A 16,577-nucleotide genomic window follows, 5' to 3' on the forward strand; every position below is an offset into this window, starting at 1 on the left:
AGAAACATTATGGCGCGTGAAAAATTATTATTGTTCGTTATTTGTCATTGAACATAAAAAGTAAATTTGTGTTTTTGATTTCCGCGCATTGTTTGAGAAAACTACTATATAAGCCTTGGTCACAACTAGGCATTGATGGACTCACGTGCCTCGGCTACGTCTCGGCCCACATTTGCACGTTCGTCCATCAATGCCTCAGTTGCTGGCCGCTGCAGTAATATACTATTATTATCTTTAATGTCATTTAATCAAAGAGCATCATATCAAAGTCACTAAAAATAATTATATGCTTTATTAACTGGATATAGTAGTCAGTTTTTTATTTTATATAGGTATATCCATATAGTTAAAATTAGTTTCATCCATAAGTTCATAGACTTATTTGTTTCAGACTCTTGAATACGTGTCTGCCAAATTCTGGGTTTTTCATTAAAACCTTCAAATAACAAAACAGGATGTGACATCGACTAAATAACATTTAGTAAATGGTATTAAAAAAACCAAAGTCACGATATAAAAAATTGTTTTCATTTAAGTTTCTGAATAAACACCGTTTCCAAACCTATTTAATCCGAGCAATAGGAAAAAATTTGCCCATTCCTATGTTGTGGAATCAAATGCTAGTTTTATTACATCGTTATATTAAATGGGTAATAGCAATAACAATGGGCAATTGGGCAAAGAGCATATGCTCAAAAAAGAAATGTAATAATAATTTATTTCATTTATTTTTTAAACTGTAGTTTTAAGGCTGGATGCAACGAAATGACTTAAATGCCACTTAGATTATTTCATATAAACGCCATGATTTTATTATAAAATAACTATACGTAATACGAAAACAATTACTGTAGGTGAGTGATCGATTGTTTTTGTCGCTTTTGCGTTCACAGCTATTCTGTTTTGGGTATCAAAACATAGGTGTTCTAGTTACAGTTTTGTTAAACATTGTTTAGATAAACTATATTATATATTTTTTGTGTTGTTTTAGGCGGTAATAAGTATATTATATTATTATATATAAAGGTTTTCGAATGGCGACCCCGTACGAGCAAACACAGTGTAGAACGACCCCTCACTAGAGGACCTCAAATGCAATGTAGGAAGTTGGCGGATGCAGGTGACTTAGGACCGTTCTTTATGGCAGTCTATGGGGGAGGCCTATGGTCAGCAGTCGTAGATAATGGTTGAGATGATGAGTATATTATTTTTCTATTCTATTGCCTTCCGAATTTAAATACAAAAGGAAAAACTTGACAAAAACTAAGATTTTATATTCTTTAAAATATTGTTACAGACTTGTGTGTCTGTTTTGCTTGATTAGTTGGGGTCTTACCACAAAAATAATTTAAAAAACACAGATTTTCTGAACAATGTTTAACAAAACTGTAGTTAAGTAGTTAAGCGTTGTTTAGTCGGTATTATAATGTATTTATAATTTTATGTGCTAAAGTCTATATTATAAACTATTGTAATAAAATATATATCTTTATATACCTACCTTTTTGTTTTTAATAAGACAGACTTTCATTTGTTTAGATATTGATAAATATTAAAAATGATTTCTTAATGAGACGTCTAATCATGTATTGAACATCTGTCTATTGTAAGTTTAACTTTTTGTGATAAAACAATCAATGGCTTAGTCAGCCGATTTACATACAAAAAACGTTATTTTTTATATAGTTTAAAATGGCAAACACACTAATGCCCATTTGATTGGAGATAGTAGACACTGATTTATGAAGAATACCATATACATGAATATTTCAGAATATATTAAAAACCCATGGTAGGTATTCTAAACATGTTACCATTGTTGAGTCCCATATCGTTAGGTAATATGCAATCGGCAAGGTCGAATTGTTTGTTATGCGTAACGCAAAAGCACGGCACAGGTGTGCATTTCAGTGTTATTTGCAAATCAGATGAGCAAAAATGTTAATGGTGTAATGTGAATTAACCATCCGTTAGTTTTACTTAGCTATTACATTAGTGTATGGAGTCCAAGGTCTTTATTCAGGCCGTGTATCTAGACTTGGTATTACATCCTCTTTGGTTCACAGCTTTTGAAAGAATTTTATATACCTACATCTGTAAATAGAACAAAAAAGTCACAGTCCACGTCTGTCTATTTTTCAACTTACTTTTGCATGTTTTAATGCAACAGATTTTCAGATTTTGTTACGAGTTTCGTGGAAGGCTTGAATGTATAAATTATTCCTGTGCGAAGCCGGGTTAGGTTGCTAGTTTTTTTAGTTAAGTTAATAAATATGATATCTGGAAATCTGCGACGAAATTTTGTACAGAAGATGTTTGTAATATTTATGATGTAGATATCTTAAATGAAATGTAGTATCCGCCGTGTGGTCCCTTCTTCCTTTCCCATGGGTATCGTAAGAACTTAGGGAAATTAATGATCGAGGGATGGGCAGCAACGTCCCTCTAAAAATTTAAAATAACATTAAATGCCTAACTCTGGTTGCCAACGCGCCTGCCGAGCGTGGTACTGGCACCTCTCCCCCTCCCCTATGGGGAAGGCAGTATTATTTTAACAGCTGGTATGATGGTGATCCAATATAAGACAGTTTTGAGGTCAGAGTTCTTGCTATTTCCAATATTTTAATAAAATTAAACGTTCTTACTTAAACAGATCCGACATAATAACATTTATCACGCTGTCCTGTTGAGTCGCGTGACAAGACAGTAGACAAGGTTGCCAAAGGAATTGGGTTAATTAATACGTCACTATTTCGTTTTTCCTCAATGAAAAAATCTAATACGCGATTTGAATGAATAAATTTATTGCTGTGCTTGCATGACTATGTTTCCGTTTGAAGAATGGATTCATCATATCTTCACCGTATCAGTCATAACTATTCACTGCTGTATATAGGCCTCCTCCTTGGAGGAGTTTTGCCAGTAATTGCCACGCTTGGCAAGTGCGTTGGTATTCGCGGTTAGGCTTTGGTGATGTTTTAAGAGGGACGCTGCTGCCCATCCCTCGACCATTAAATCTCGTTAGTCGCCTCTTACGACATTGATGAGAAATTAAGACGTGGCCCATTTTATGTTAAGACCATACGACTAAATAGCACGGCGGAAGAATGGAATATGGCAATGGAATTGATATTGTTTCTGTCTAAAGGCGACGCGCGCTTACCACTTTCCATAGGTGGGCAGTACGAATCGATGAAGAATCGACCCAGAATCGAATTTATTCAAGAGTATGTATTGTTGCGTTATTATATTTCACCCTTTAAAGCAGAACCCAATATAAAACAGAGTGTACCTTGTTAGATAAACCTTCATGTGATTCCTTTTGGCAACCATCATGCTGAATTCCAGACATATTCATCACAATAGGCTATCAGACCTGCCTTTGTATTCTCACCTTTTATAATATAATATATTGTTATTCCTCACTGGTGCTCCACCAATGAGGAATAGCAATAGGAATACCAATCGATAGCGCATTCAGGGTTACTATTTCATTGTAACATAAAACAAGAGCTGTTTGCATGCTGTTAAAACCGGGGGAAGGAATTCTTAGTCATATAGACATTGCAATATATCCTATTAGGTCAAGCTTCACGCGATTCTCACTGGGAGCTGTCATTTATTTATTATAATTTTTTTAACTATATCATCACCATTTATAAGTAACTTTTAGTATTTATTCTGTTACTAATTTATGTACATACATACAAACAGACACTTATTGTTCGCTTGTATGTACATAAATGTCGCATCGCCGTCGCCTACTGAGTAAATTTTTTGTTATTAACATAAAAATTATCCCATTTCTCATGTCTAAACAAAAAGTATATACATTTACAAAATTCATTAAAATAGATTTTTATTTATTTATTTTAATAAGGCACACATAACAAATTATAACCAAGATTGATCGGTTTAGGAGTTCAGCAATTTATTTATTTAGCAATCACGAACATGATGCAATTTTAAGATTTATATAGGTAAATATGTTATCTACATTATATGTATATTACATAATATATCTAAATATATACTATAAACGTCGGATTGTATAAATTTTTAATTAGTACCTAATTTAGCCTGTGATTTTCATTACAGGACTAGTGAGTTGGTGGCGCTCGTGGCGGTGTCATGTACCTTGTTCCTGTTCCTCCATACTCGAGATCTGAGCACCAAGCTTCGTCGCATGCAGGGCCGGCTCAACGATGACATCACGGCCTTCAACCATCTCACAGACAGTCAGTATAATATTTTCTCTATATTTTACACTACTTTTTACCCGCAACTTCATCCACGTGCCGTGTGGCCGAGTTGATTGGTGAGAATAAAAGTAGCCTATAATTATCCAAAATATTATATTATAAGTGTACTAAATTTTATGATGATTGGTTAAACAATTAAAGCGTCAAGACGTTACAAACAATAAAACTTTTTTTACATACATATATAGTAAGAATCAAAAATACACCAGAAAAGATGTGAAACTAGATAAATTTATTAAAATTAAATATATGTTAGACACTTAAAACTCTTAAACCTTCTTAAAACATCTCTAAAAGTCAAACTTCGGTTGCCAACCCGCCTGTCAAGCGTGGCAACTGACAACTGGTAACTGACAAAACTCCCATTATAAGGAAAACTTATTTATGTTCAGCAAAGGACAGTTACGGCTGAAATGATGATGATGATGTGTTAGACGTTTAATACTCATTTGATACAAGTAAGAATATGAAAGAAAACATGTTATTAATAAAAGAAACGAGCGTGTGATGATATCGGGAGAATACTCACAAGTGTGCTAAAAAAAATTTTTTATTTAAAATTGCAAATCTGATTTTTTTTTATTTATATAAATTTTAAAAGCTTTTGACCAAAATGTTGCCTAATTTATTACCATTTATGACAAAACCAAGGAGTCATATTCACTACGATATAAATTAGATTGCATTTATGAAAGATATATTATATAAGTTAGGAAACACACGCCTGAAAAGAATTTCATACGTTGTCCCGTTTTCATTACCATGCGATAGGCAAAGAACAAGACGTGGAACGTTGCGGTCTCGTTGTGTCGCATGCATACAGAAGTGATAACTTATGCATTAGCAACTTATTTAGAAGGTTAAGGTATTCACCCCTCTCTTAGATTACGTGTTCTGCAATTAATTTGGCTATGCAAAAAATACACCACATTGACTATTACAACCTTCGTATAATCATATAGCGTTATAAATTAAATATAATAACCGTTAGTTCTGCGATTAAAAAACAAAACGATTGAAAAGAAAAAATACTGTTACGAAATAACTCTATCAATTAACACTAGGTCGCTAATGGCACTATTTTTCTGAAGACAAACAAAGCGATTAGATGCAATCTAATCACTTCCTAATAAAATTCTACTATATGAAGCATTATTTTTGATAATTCGCAATCATTACACCAAACGAAGAGATCGTATTGCGTTTGTTAATTGCTAATTAGTACTTAATCAACCTGCAGTAAGAAACGAAGAAGTGAAGCGCTTGGTTAACCATTGTCCTATTGTGTCGCGGAACGTGGATTTCTTGACGCGTCACGTCGCGTGTATACTTGACATTACGGTCACCATCACGGGAACTCGTCTCGTCTATACTTTCACTAGCACGAAAAAAATATTTCATAGTCTACACTCACTGAACCGTTCCGATACCGTTCACTGGTTCCCTTCGTTTTGGAATCCTAACCATAGGAAATCGTGGCTTGGAATTGATTCGTTTCTCTCCATTTTTCCGTGCGGATAAGTCCGATCATTGTTGGATTAAGTTCACCATTTGTATTTATTTTATTTGCGGTAAGAAAATAACAGTACTTTTAATGCGGTAACGTAAATTGTGCCGGCATGATTCCCATGTTGTTGTTGCGACCGCAGCGACTCACACCTAAGCTATTGGTGTAGGATACGTAAAAGGCCTACGCGATGAACACGTTCACATCTGCACAACTTCCTTATTGAATGATCTACCTGCATTTTATTGATCACACCACAAACTAAATCATGGATAGAAATACCGCTAGGGATGTTATTATTGTATCAATAGTACATTCCATTACTTACTAGTTCTATTCTCGCAACTTCGTTTGCGTGCAAATTTTTACACATAAATTTTTCACTAATTGTGAAATAGAATCAATATTTTAGGATAATGGATAACATGAAAAATTTATACCTTTTGGGGGTCAATTTTCAAAATTTTTATGATTCTTTATTGACGCACTTAACACACTATGAAAAAATTATCACTATTTTACGTAAAAGAATAATGCACAAACTGGAAAATGGAAAAATACAAAAAGGTAAGAACATTGTTCTGTATATTTCTATTATTGTACACCTCCAAACTACGTCAAAAATATTTTTAGAAGTCAAAAATATTCTTATTTCTAAGAATATTTTTGACTCACACTTTGACTACATTACGATTATACGCAAAGGAAAAACTAAATATCACAAAATCATAGTATTTTTACAATAAAATTTGCTATTAAATAGTGACGCAGGTGCGCTAGTCCTCTAATTACTATAATTTGATAAACGGTATTTGTCCTATATCTTTTTTCTGATACAATCCGTTCACCTTTTATTCATTACAAATACACCGATCCCTAGATAGCCCTAGGACTCAGAATGGACCTAAGATTAATAATATATGGAAGACATAAGACCGATCAATGTTAAAATTCTACCCTTCTAATAGACAATTATATCGAGAGATCATAGCATTTTATTTTAATTATTTACTCATAAAGTACATAGACAGATGTATGTAGTATAATTTAATTATTAAGATACTATAAACGTACAGTAATAAATAATTAGAGCAATAATTTAATTAATTATACTACATGCGTAATAGTATAATATACACACACAGCAAATGCAAGCACTTTTAATTTATTGTAATTCGGCTAAATACTACGTTTTTCATTTTTTGTAGACACGGAATAATAATAAGGACAATCTTACCACTTTTTCTAATAAATTAGAATTTGTTAATTCATGTTCCATCTATGTGACAAATTCAAATATGGTCCTTTTAGATGTACTTGAGTAACAAACGGTCAAATATCTTCCTAAACAGACAAACATTTTTACAAATATTTACATTTATAATATTTGTTGAATAGATACCTAAAATTACTGTTTGTTCTAACAGTAAGCTTACTTGTACTAAAAATATAATTTAGCATTTACCAAGAGATAAACAAAAAAAAACTGTTAAAATAATTCGCGATGCACGAAGCTACGAAATAAAGATCGAAATTGAAGATAATAATAACACATATGAAACATACAAGATGTTAGCAAGCAAACAGTTATCAAATTATTTTATACCTAACATTTATCGCGTTAAACATAGCAATTATACATGATTGCCGGGCATTGGGCAGTATGCTGTGGCCGACACAGTGAAAATTGCCCCTTTTGAGATCATTACCCTATCATTCGATTGCATAACTAGGGTTATTATGCTAATAAACACGGGATGTTTAGTCAACTATAATATAAAGAGTTCAAAGACAGTCTGTGAACTTGATATTTATATATATATATATATATATATATATATATATATATATATATATATATATATATATATATATATATATATATATATATATATATATATATATGATATGGGATAAGGTGGGATAAAAAGAGGTAATGTAAGAAAATACAATTTTCTAAATTGACAGTTGAAAATCAGTATCGGCCTTTTTGAACTTGGGTTATGACATTTGCGATCTATAAATTGGGTAGTTTTTTTTTATGGATAATAATAAAATAGCAACCCCGCCAACACTAACGATATACGCTGGCGGGGCACCAGTGAAGGATGATAGATGGGAATGGAAAGGCAGGTAGTTTTTCAGAGAGGACCACGTGGAGGACCTGACAGGGTATATTGCTAGCAATGGGAATGATAGTCCGCATTACTAACAATTTCTTCCTTCTCTCCCTTAAAGGAATTGGGATAGTTACCTATACCACTGAAACAAGACGCCATCTTGCAATATTTTAATAAATATTTTCATAAAATCTGTTTTTTTTATACAACTTAGAATGGCAAATAAGCTGACAGTCCACCAGATACCACTGTGCCTTTAGAGATTTCGCAAAATATTTTGGCACATACGCTTAAAGAATAAAATGCAAACACGAAAAAGAACTAATAGAGTCATTTTCGGCTCAGTCACTCCTATCTCATGTGTCAGATATAGCAGTCACTATCTTACTCTTTAAATCAAAACAACAACGCACGTTAACACGTACGTGCTGGAAACTGTTTCTTGTAGAATTCAACATAAATAGTTTATGAATTTACCTAGTGAGGAAGTAAAAAACTCTACTAAGCAGGAACAGGAATACTTTATATCAAAATCATTAATCGCATGCTAATCCATACCGAATCCCGTTAGCTGTCATTACTGCAAACGGCATGCACCAGATTACAATTTATTACCCTTTGTGCCTTATGAAATTTCCTACACCATAATGTTGTCAATGTTTATATGATTTAAAGTATCCAGGTACGAGTATAACTTGCAATTGAGACTGTCAAATTCATTAAGACTGTCGCAAGCATTAGGTAAACCTTTACGGTATGTCGACAGGACAAATGAGAGGTTTTTTTTTTCAAAATTTTTTCCTCTAATGATTTTGTACAAGTATTCACAATATTTTAAAGGATGATTGCGATCTGTTAAACATTTAAGTTCACCTACACTGCGTTTCGTCTAATTTTGCAATAGGTATGCGCTAGAAGGAGTAATTAGCTTTCATGTTATTGTTGTTATTTTTTTTTAGCATCATTAATATTAATAGACTTTGATGGCTATTGCATTAAAATTTAAAAAAATATGTTACTAAAACTTTTTTGTCGCAACACTATTACTAGATGTTATTATCTTTTTTATATATTTACTTGAAACAGCAAAGAGGCTGATAACCTTCCTTATGGAAAGAAGCAGCTGTCCTCCTATATATATGGGAAATAATGTAATTGAAGTATAAAATAAATAATAAATTTTCTTAATATTCGTAGAAGTTATACAAATAATATTAGAACATATTAATTTATTCTACTTATATATTAGCACATTTTCAAATGTAAATTTATTTATTAATACACGAATAATAATAAAAAAATACTCAACAATACTACAGTCACTAATTAATCAATCATTTTCAGATTTTCAATAAAGTACTAAGAAATTTTATCTACGCTTATATTTAAGAATAGGTAACAAAATTTTGTTTTAGACACAGTTCTTAGATACAGTTGACTGGTAGAGAAATAAATAAATAAATAAATAATGAAACATCTTGGATGTTCCATCGCAAGCAATATTATTAATGATAGGTATACAGGTAATATAACTGCTATCCTAGCTAGATAGCACGAGACTCTTTTACTGCAAGTAATTGTAGAACAGTAGATCGGAAACAGTAAAAGCTTCCCTTCAATCACGAGAGAAAGCTAGGAAATAGGGTGACTTTCTCAGTACATCGATTGCCTTTCAAAAATTAATAATTATTATCATCGGAGTACCTAAGTGTCATTACTTTCTTCCTAACTTATACTTATTATACCAAGTATAACTTAAGCATAAATAAAATGTAATTATATATGATTAAATAATAATTACATTTTCTTACGCCTCTTGTTTTATTGAGGTAGTAATTTTTTGTGTAATTCATCTATAATTCCACTTTTATAGTTCACTCTTCAAACTAGTATTTAGCTATATAAATAAAGTTATTTAGTAGTTTGTAGAAATAAGTGAAATGAAGACTAACAGATGACTTTAGACAAAGTATCACATTTGTGCAAAGTCATCTATTGTTTTAGTCAGTCGAATTGATGAAATTATTAACTCTATCTCAAGGAAGAAAATAACTGAAACCATACCTAGTTTTAAACAGAGATAAAATAATATCAGTCAAGTTATACCTATTACATAATTACGATGTAAGGAATGTTATAAAAGGAGATTAGTATAGAATTGATGTGACATAATATTGGAATAGAAATCAGATTATTACGTGTGATCGCAAATAAATCCCAACAAATGTCAACATAAATCTCGCAAGTGTATAGAGAAAGTTATATAAGTAAAGCATCATATGCGAAATAGGTACGTGAACATAATTATTTTATTAAATGTCTACAAGTACACACTTTGTCATCTTTATTATGCTTTTATCTTAGGTTTTTTTATGAAGTGGACTAAGGTACTTAAGGTAAGGTAAAGAATAATATTATCTCACATATTATCTACATTTTTATGAATAAAATACCGATTTCAAGAAAAGTTATATTTGAGTCGCGAACGACTTTTCCAGGAACCCGTGCAAACATTTCTGACAAAACCTACCAGCATTACACCCGTTTTTAAGTTGTGTTAGTAATAATACCATTGCAAAATATTTGTTGAAGAACATTTAGCTATTTTATTGTAATTATTTTTTATACCATGAAAGTGACAAAAAGCATAAAGCCCGTCTGATGGTAAACGGTTACGAACGGCATATGGACGCCTGAAATACTAAGGGTGTCACATGGGCGTTGCCTAACTTAAAATAACTTTTTTTAAAAACCCCATACTGTAGTTTCTAGGGTTATGGTATTACAAATAAACAGATATCAATCCTAAAAAAAATATGGATTTGGGTATAGTTGCTTATTTTTAACTTCCCCTATTTTCACAAAAAAAAAAAAATACAATGTACAGACTTTTCGATTCTTACAATTTTATTATAGTAAATAGATATTTTACCATTGCACACTGAATGCCAGTCGTGTACTGTCTATACAAGATCGGTCGTTGACCGCAATCCGTCCGAAGCAGCCTAGCTCCCAGGACCCGGAAGGTGTGCTTATCTGCCCCTGGACCCATTGTGTCACGATTCTAATGGAACCTCGCTCCTTTTGCAGGCTCCTGTTATATTATCAAAGTTTATTGCTACTCTTATGGATCGCTATAATAAATAAGTATCGCGTAAGCCTTCCATAAAATTTTTTGTTATTTGAAATAGGAAACAAACTGATGGCACGTTATAATGTAATTTAATATTGCCTTCGCCTTATTACCGATCTTGTGGTGACATAATGAAAATGCTATGTCAAAATCATCATTTATTTTATTCTTAATTAATTAGAGGCAACTGGGAGAGAAAAGGGTGCGCCCCAAAGAAAGCTAAAGATGTTTCTTCAGGGTTGGCTTCACGCATTGTACTCATAGTATTGCGGGCGTATACAAGCTACGGTGACCGCTCACCATCAGGAAGACCATACGGCCCTTTCATACGCTTGTTTTCTATCTCAGTGATATAATAAAAAAATAGTGAAAATAAAGGAAAACATGAATTAAAACCTTTTACGAAAACTCTTAGCCGCTGTGGTATTAGGTTAATCTACTTTTTATGGATGTATCTTATCTGTTGTGTCCATTAATGGGATTTTAATGAATTATTATGTTATGGAATATCTATAAATTCACTGTTTGTTGTTCCTCAAACATAATGTATACTTTCCTACTTAAAGACCAAAATAAATAATACGTTGATACAGAGGCTACTTTGACTCCAAAGAGATAGCCGCTCCCGTAATCCTGAAATGTGTAGCAGTGGCACAATTCATCGGAACAGCGAGACTGTTCCGCAATGCCTGCAAAGTATATTATTTTATGATCCTACTCGTAATGCTGAGTTACATTGTTATCAGCTGCAGAAAAGCAAGAAATTCAATACTTATTGCTTTCAATTTATTTATGTACAAAATAATTTCACATTTGTATAGTTATCGTGAAAGGGAATGACAAGTTAAATGCGGAAAATGAAAAACATTTGTATAGCTGTATTATATTAGTAGATACGTACTATTATGTACCAGTTAATCCATAGAACTCTATCGGTATGTATAGGTCTTGCATCTAGTTTCATATTATTATTACTTAAATTCTGATAAAAACAAGCAAACTCAACTTAGAATGAAGTCAATGTAGTTCTTCTAATTGCACATGAAAGTCCATTACCTAAATACCTAATTACAACTTTTAACTAAAAGTATTTATAAATTGAGGACATAGATGTATTTACAGAACTGCATTTAAGAGGCATTTAAGATATTACAAAATGCAGTTCTCATAACTACACCTTACATTACGTTTTAAATATCTCATAGTATGTTATGGCAATTATCTTTTTTTACTAGTTACATAAATATTTTTCCATCTGCCATTCCCTTTATGGTATATTGAAACGTTGAAAAAGTTTTATTTTAATATGTATATTACAAAAATTGCACTATTTTTAATAGGAATGTACATTATCCGTGACAATAGATTTTTTTTACTTTTATTTAAAGTATTAATGAATTTGTTAAATTTAAAACAATTTTTCGTTGTGATGTACGCCAAATATTAAAATAATATTTGTTTTTTTTTACTTTAATTTAAAGTATTAATGACTTTGTCAAATTTAAAACAATTTCATTTTTAAAGTCGATTGAAACAAGGTGCCTAGTTAGTTATTTTTCAAACAGTCAGCTTATTGAATGCGCCTTTACGAATAGCCTATAGCCCTGGCCAATAGGCCATCAAAAAGTTTATTCAAACAACCGTAACAAGCATAGCATCAAACTGTAGCAAACTAAAGTAAAATATACAATTAATTTATTAAATTAACTTCCTTTTATAAACATAGTATTTATCTCCATAGCTATCACATAATTTGACGCTCTAATTGATAAGTAATAATTTTTCTGTCAAACGAAGAACGAAGTTCGTTGCAATTAGACAGTTGACGACCAGATTGTTTATTTCATTATTTAAATAGATGTTTATGAATAGCTCAAGATAAATACATACTTTTATCGTTAATTTTGTTATCATCGATTTAATATTTTTATTAGACTTCATACAAGAAGAGATTTTTAATAGTTACCAATGTACAATATATATTTAAACCTCTACAAGCTCGAACACATGTAGATATGTAGTAAAAAAACTGATAAAATAGTTTTTTAATACGTGTTTAAGACAGTAACTCTGAGTAGGTAAATAAACCATTAATGCCTTAACAAATTGAGAATGTATCACACAACAATATTTCACTTTTATGACAGATTTTTCATTTTACTTATAAAATTCCAAAATTGTTGCATAATTAATCTTTTACTTTACTATAAACCTTCATCACGTCGACAAAAATATTTGTATTAAATTATTGCAACAAACTCAATATGATTCAGATAAATTTTTGGGTTTTATTAATAAATGCAGTACCGACCCTTGAACAACGTAGTGATGACTATACTGTAGTTATAAATTGTAGTTTACTATTAAGATATACATTTTCGAAAACAAATTTTAATAAAACTAATTTCTGTTCTAAAATATCTTACGTTTTAATTTTACAATCAATGCATACTGCCAAGCATGGAGTACAGACATACTCGGTAAAGAATTTTTTAAAACTCAGTTCAATATTGCTTTTTACCTGCTGTCGTAAAAATTGCGGTATTCAAATGGGAATTGTGGCATTAAAGTGAACATTACCGGCGTTTGCGCGGCTCTCCGTGGCCATCGTACGGTACCGTTTGCGACGAGTCACGCCTCTAAATCTCATTACCGTGGTACCCGTGAAATATCAGCCACAGACATGGATTTAAGTTATCATGGCATGTCAACGTTTTACTCTAAATAAACTCAAGAGAGTCTATTTAGACTTCGGTTAATTATCGAAATTCCTAAACATGAAATTTACGTCGAAAATTATTTTAAAGACCGAGAAAAGTATCAAAGGTGATAATTTTGTAGTGTGTGTCTGTTATCAATAAATAGATTTTGTATTATCACATACAGTAGACATAGTACCTTGTAATAACAATAAAATTATAATACGTGTATTGTGCTGGTATCATCTATCTCTACCATACTCATCAACAAAGGGATACAGAAGTTTCTTCAGAGTCGGTAACGCGCAGGTAATGTCTCTTGTACTGCAGGCGTTCATAGGTTACGGTAACTGCTTACCATCAGGTGGACCGTATGCTTGTTTGCCATCTCAGTGGTATAAAAAAAATGTCTGCGATCAAACTCGATGTATAGAACTTGTCTTGTCCTAAACTTGTGTTGTTAGAGACAATATCAGACCGCAATATTTTCGTGCATAGAATCTTTATTTCTAAATTTTCTAAATGCACTAGACATGTCTTCTCGACTTTAAACCTCTATTAAATATAATATTAAATATAGTATGCAGATCCTAACTCCGTTGGTATATTTTATGCTCCATGCGTCCTTTTTTTATGGATTGGGATGAGAAAATGGTTTGACGACTTGACGCGCTGTTTTATGACTTGAACAGTGAATGACGATGGAATTAAATTATATTTAAAGAACATGCTTTGTTCATCTATCGTTTCCAATGTATAAAATACATTAAGGAATCTTATTTTAATAGAAATTTAAAATAGAAAAAAAAATAAGTATGTAATTATAATAATTAATAATTATATAAAAACATTGTTTTATAAACAGTATTTATTACGTAAATTCAAAAATAAGCAAGCTGAAGTGGCAATTGGCTAGTCATATAGCTCGAAGAACTGACAACCTATGGGGAAAAAATGTTCTTGAGTGGTGACTCTGTACGGGAAAACGCAGTGTAGGAAGTCCCACTAAATGGAATAACGACCTCAACTGCATTGCAAGGAGTTAGTAAATGCAGGTGACTCAAGACCATTTCCTTTTGGCCATCTATGGGAAAGGCTTATGTTCAGCAGTGGACAGATAATGGCTGAGATGATGTTGATTAAGTAAAACGATTATCAAAAGTTAAGTTAATAAATATAACAATCATATTTTTGTATTCTATTGTTAAAAGCCTAGAGTTTCACTGGAACCCCAGGAAACCCAGAACTGGAAACCCAGATCGGCGGTAATCAGCTCCTATTGGTTTTTATTTTGTTGCACATTCACAATTATTTTTTCCTTGCATGCCCACTTAAAGCACATTTTCTTTGTGAAATGTTAATTTCTTTAAGTACTAATTAAAATAAAGTTGGAATTTTATTACCCTAAAACATTTATTCCACTAATGAACGACTGGTTTTCCTACATTTTTGTGTGAAAATTCCATAAATCTGCATATTTTTGTTGTTGAGACAAATGTGGCGAAAGTGACCTTTTTAATATAGCACCGTCGAACAAGTGGCCGAGCCACAAAAGCCACATTGTGGTACTTTGAGAATAAAATGTGTAATGGTTCTATTTTTTTAACAAGCGTGAGACGTGAGATTGGGTACATTATGTCTCATTCAACTGTTACTATGCATATCCAGAGTAATTTAAAATACGGATAGCGTCTTGTTAACGATAATAATGAAATTAAACTACTCGTAGATATACGCTCTTTACAAGTATGTAAGTAACAACTTTATATAAATATAGACACATAGGTATGTAAAAAAATATTGTTGGAGTTAAATTCGTACTTCTCATTATATGTTTCCGCCAAAGGTATTATTGCATTGCGTATCCACTACATTTTCGTCATTATATCAGCCTTTAACTGTCCACTGCTGAACATAAGCTTCCCCCTTAGGAGGTTTTGCAAGTAGTTGCCACGCTTAGCAGGCGGATTGGCAACCGCAGTTGGGCTTTAGAGATGGTTTAAGAGGGGCACTGCAACCCATCCCTCGCCCTTCCTTAGTCGGAAGGGGTGGCCTATTCTACGCCAGGATCACACGGCCATACATGCCGTACATATAATATTCTTGATAAGTACGTATATATTATATACGTATAATATATACTTACTTATCAATAATGTTATACAAATTATAATAATAATTTCCCATTATTATAAACATTACAACTGAATGACCGTCACTAGATTATCAAGAGGTAAAGAAATAACTTAAATTAAAATTCTCATCAGATTTCATCAAATGTCTTTGAGAAGTTAAATAGAATTAAATAATTGACGATATCAGAATGGTGATCACTCTACGTTAAACTGCTTAACTGTATGATATTCTGTTGCTATCAGCCGAGCCGTATGCCTGTTTATATTCGCCGACGTTCAAAACTGTTTGATTGCATTTTGATTGCAGAGACTTCTCTATCGAGCGACACAAAATTCTTATTTCTTGTCCTGTACATTTGTGTATACTTAGTATTTGATACCTTGTTTGATAAATGCATGTATCGCTCGTTAACCTGTCGAACCCGTTAAACATTTCTCAGAAACTAACATGATACAAATCAAATTAATCGTTATACTAACAAGTTAGAATTGATTTTTATATCGATATGAATGCCTATGTATATGTAAGATATACAAACTTAATTAAACTTAATATTTATACAGCAATAATATAAAATACTAGCTATTTCCAAATCTTAAGTGTTAAACTCCTGTTACGATTCATTCACGTCATTAAATGGAAAATTTTGATATTCCAAATTTAATACTACCACAGTTTATCTCAGCTTACTATTGATTTAAAAACTTCTTAAAACGCAAA

The 16,577-nt window shown here is 31.9% G+C and overlaps 1 protein-coding gene across 4 annotated transcripts in view; it reads left to right on the top strand.

Moving 5' to 3' along the window:
* The window catches only part of LOC113521436 (heparan sulfate 2-O-sulfotransferase pipe), an 83,148-nt gene that overhangs the window by 41,019 nt on the left and 25,552 nt on the right, over window positions 1-16,577 (top strand). For all 4 annotated transcript variants that reach the window (XM_031912892.2, XM_031912891.2, XM_052899000.1 and 1 more), the window contains exon 3: window positions 4,099-4,238. In XM_031912892.2, coding sequence (XP_031768752.1) covers window positions 4,099-4,238 — 140 coding nt within the window. The remainder of the gene's footprint in view (window positions 1-4,098; window positions 4,239-16,577) is intronic.

This window comes from Galleria mellonella, unplaced genomic scaffold (assembly GCF_026898425.1).
Source record: "Galleria mellonella isolate WM207_F2 unplaced genomic scaffold, CSIRO_AGI_GalMel_v1 utg55, whole genome shotgun sequence".
NCBI lineage: Eukaryota > Metazoa > Arthropoda > Insecta > Lepidoptera > Pyralidae > Galleria > Galleria mellonella.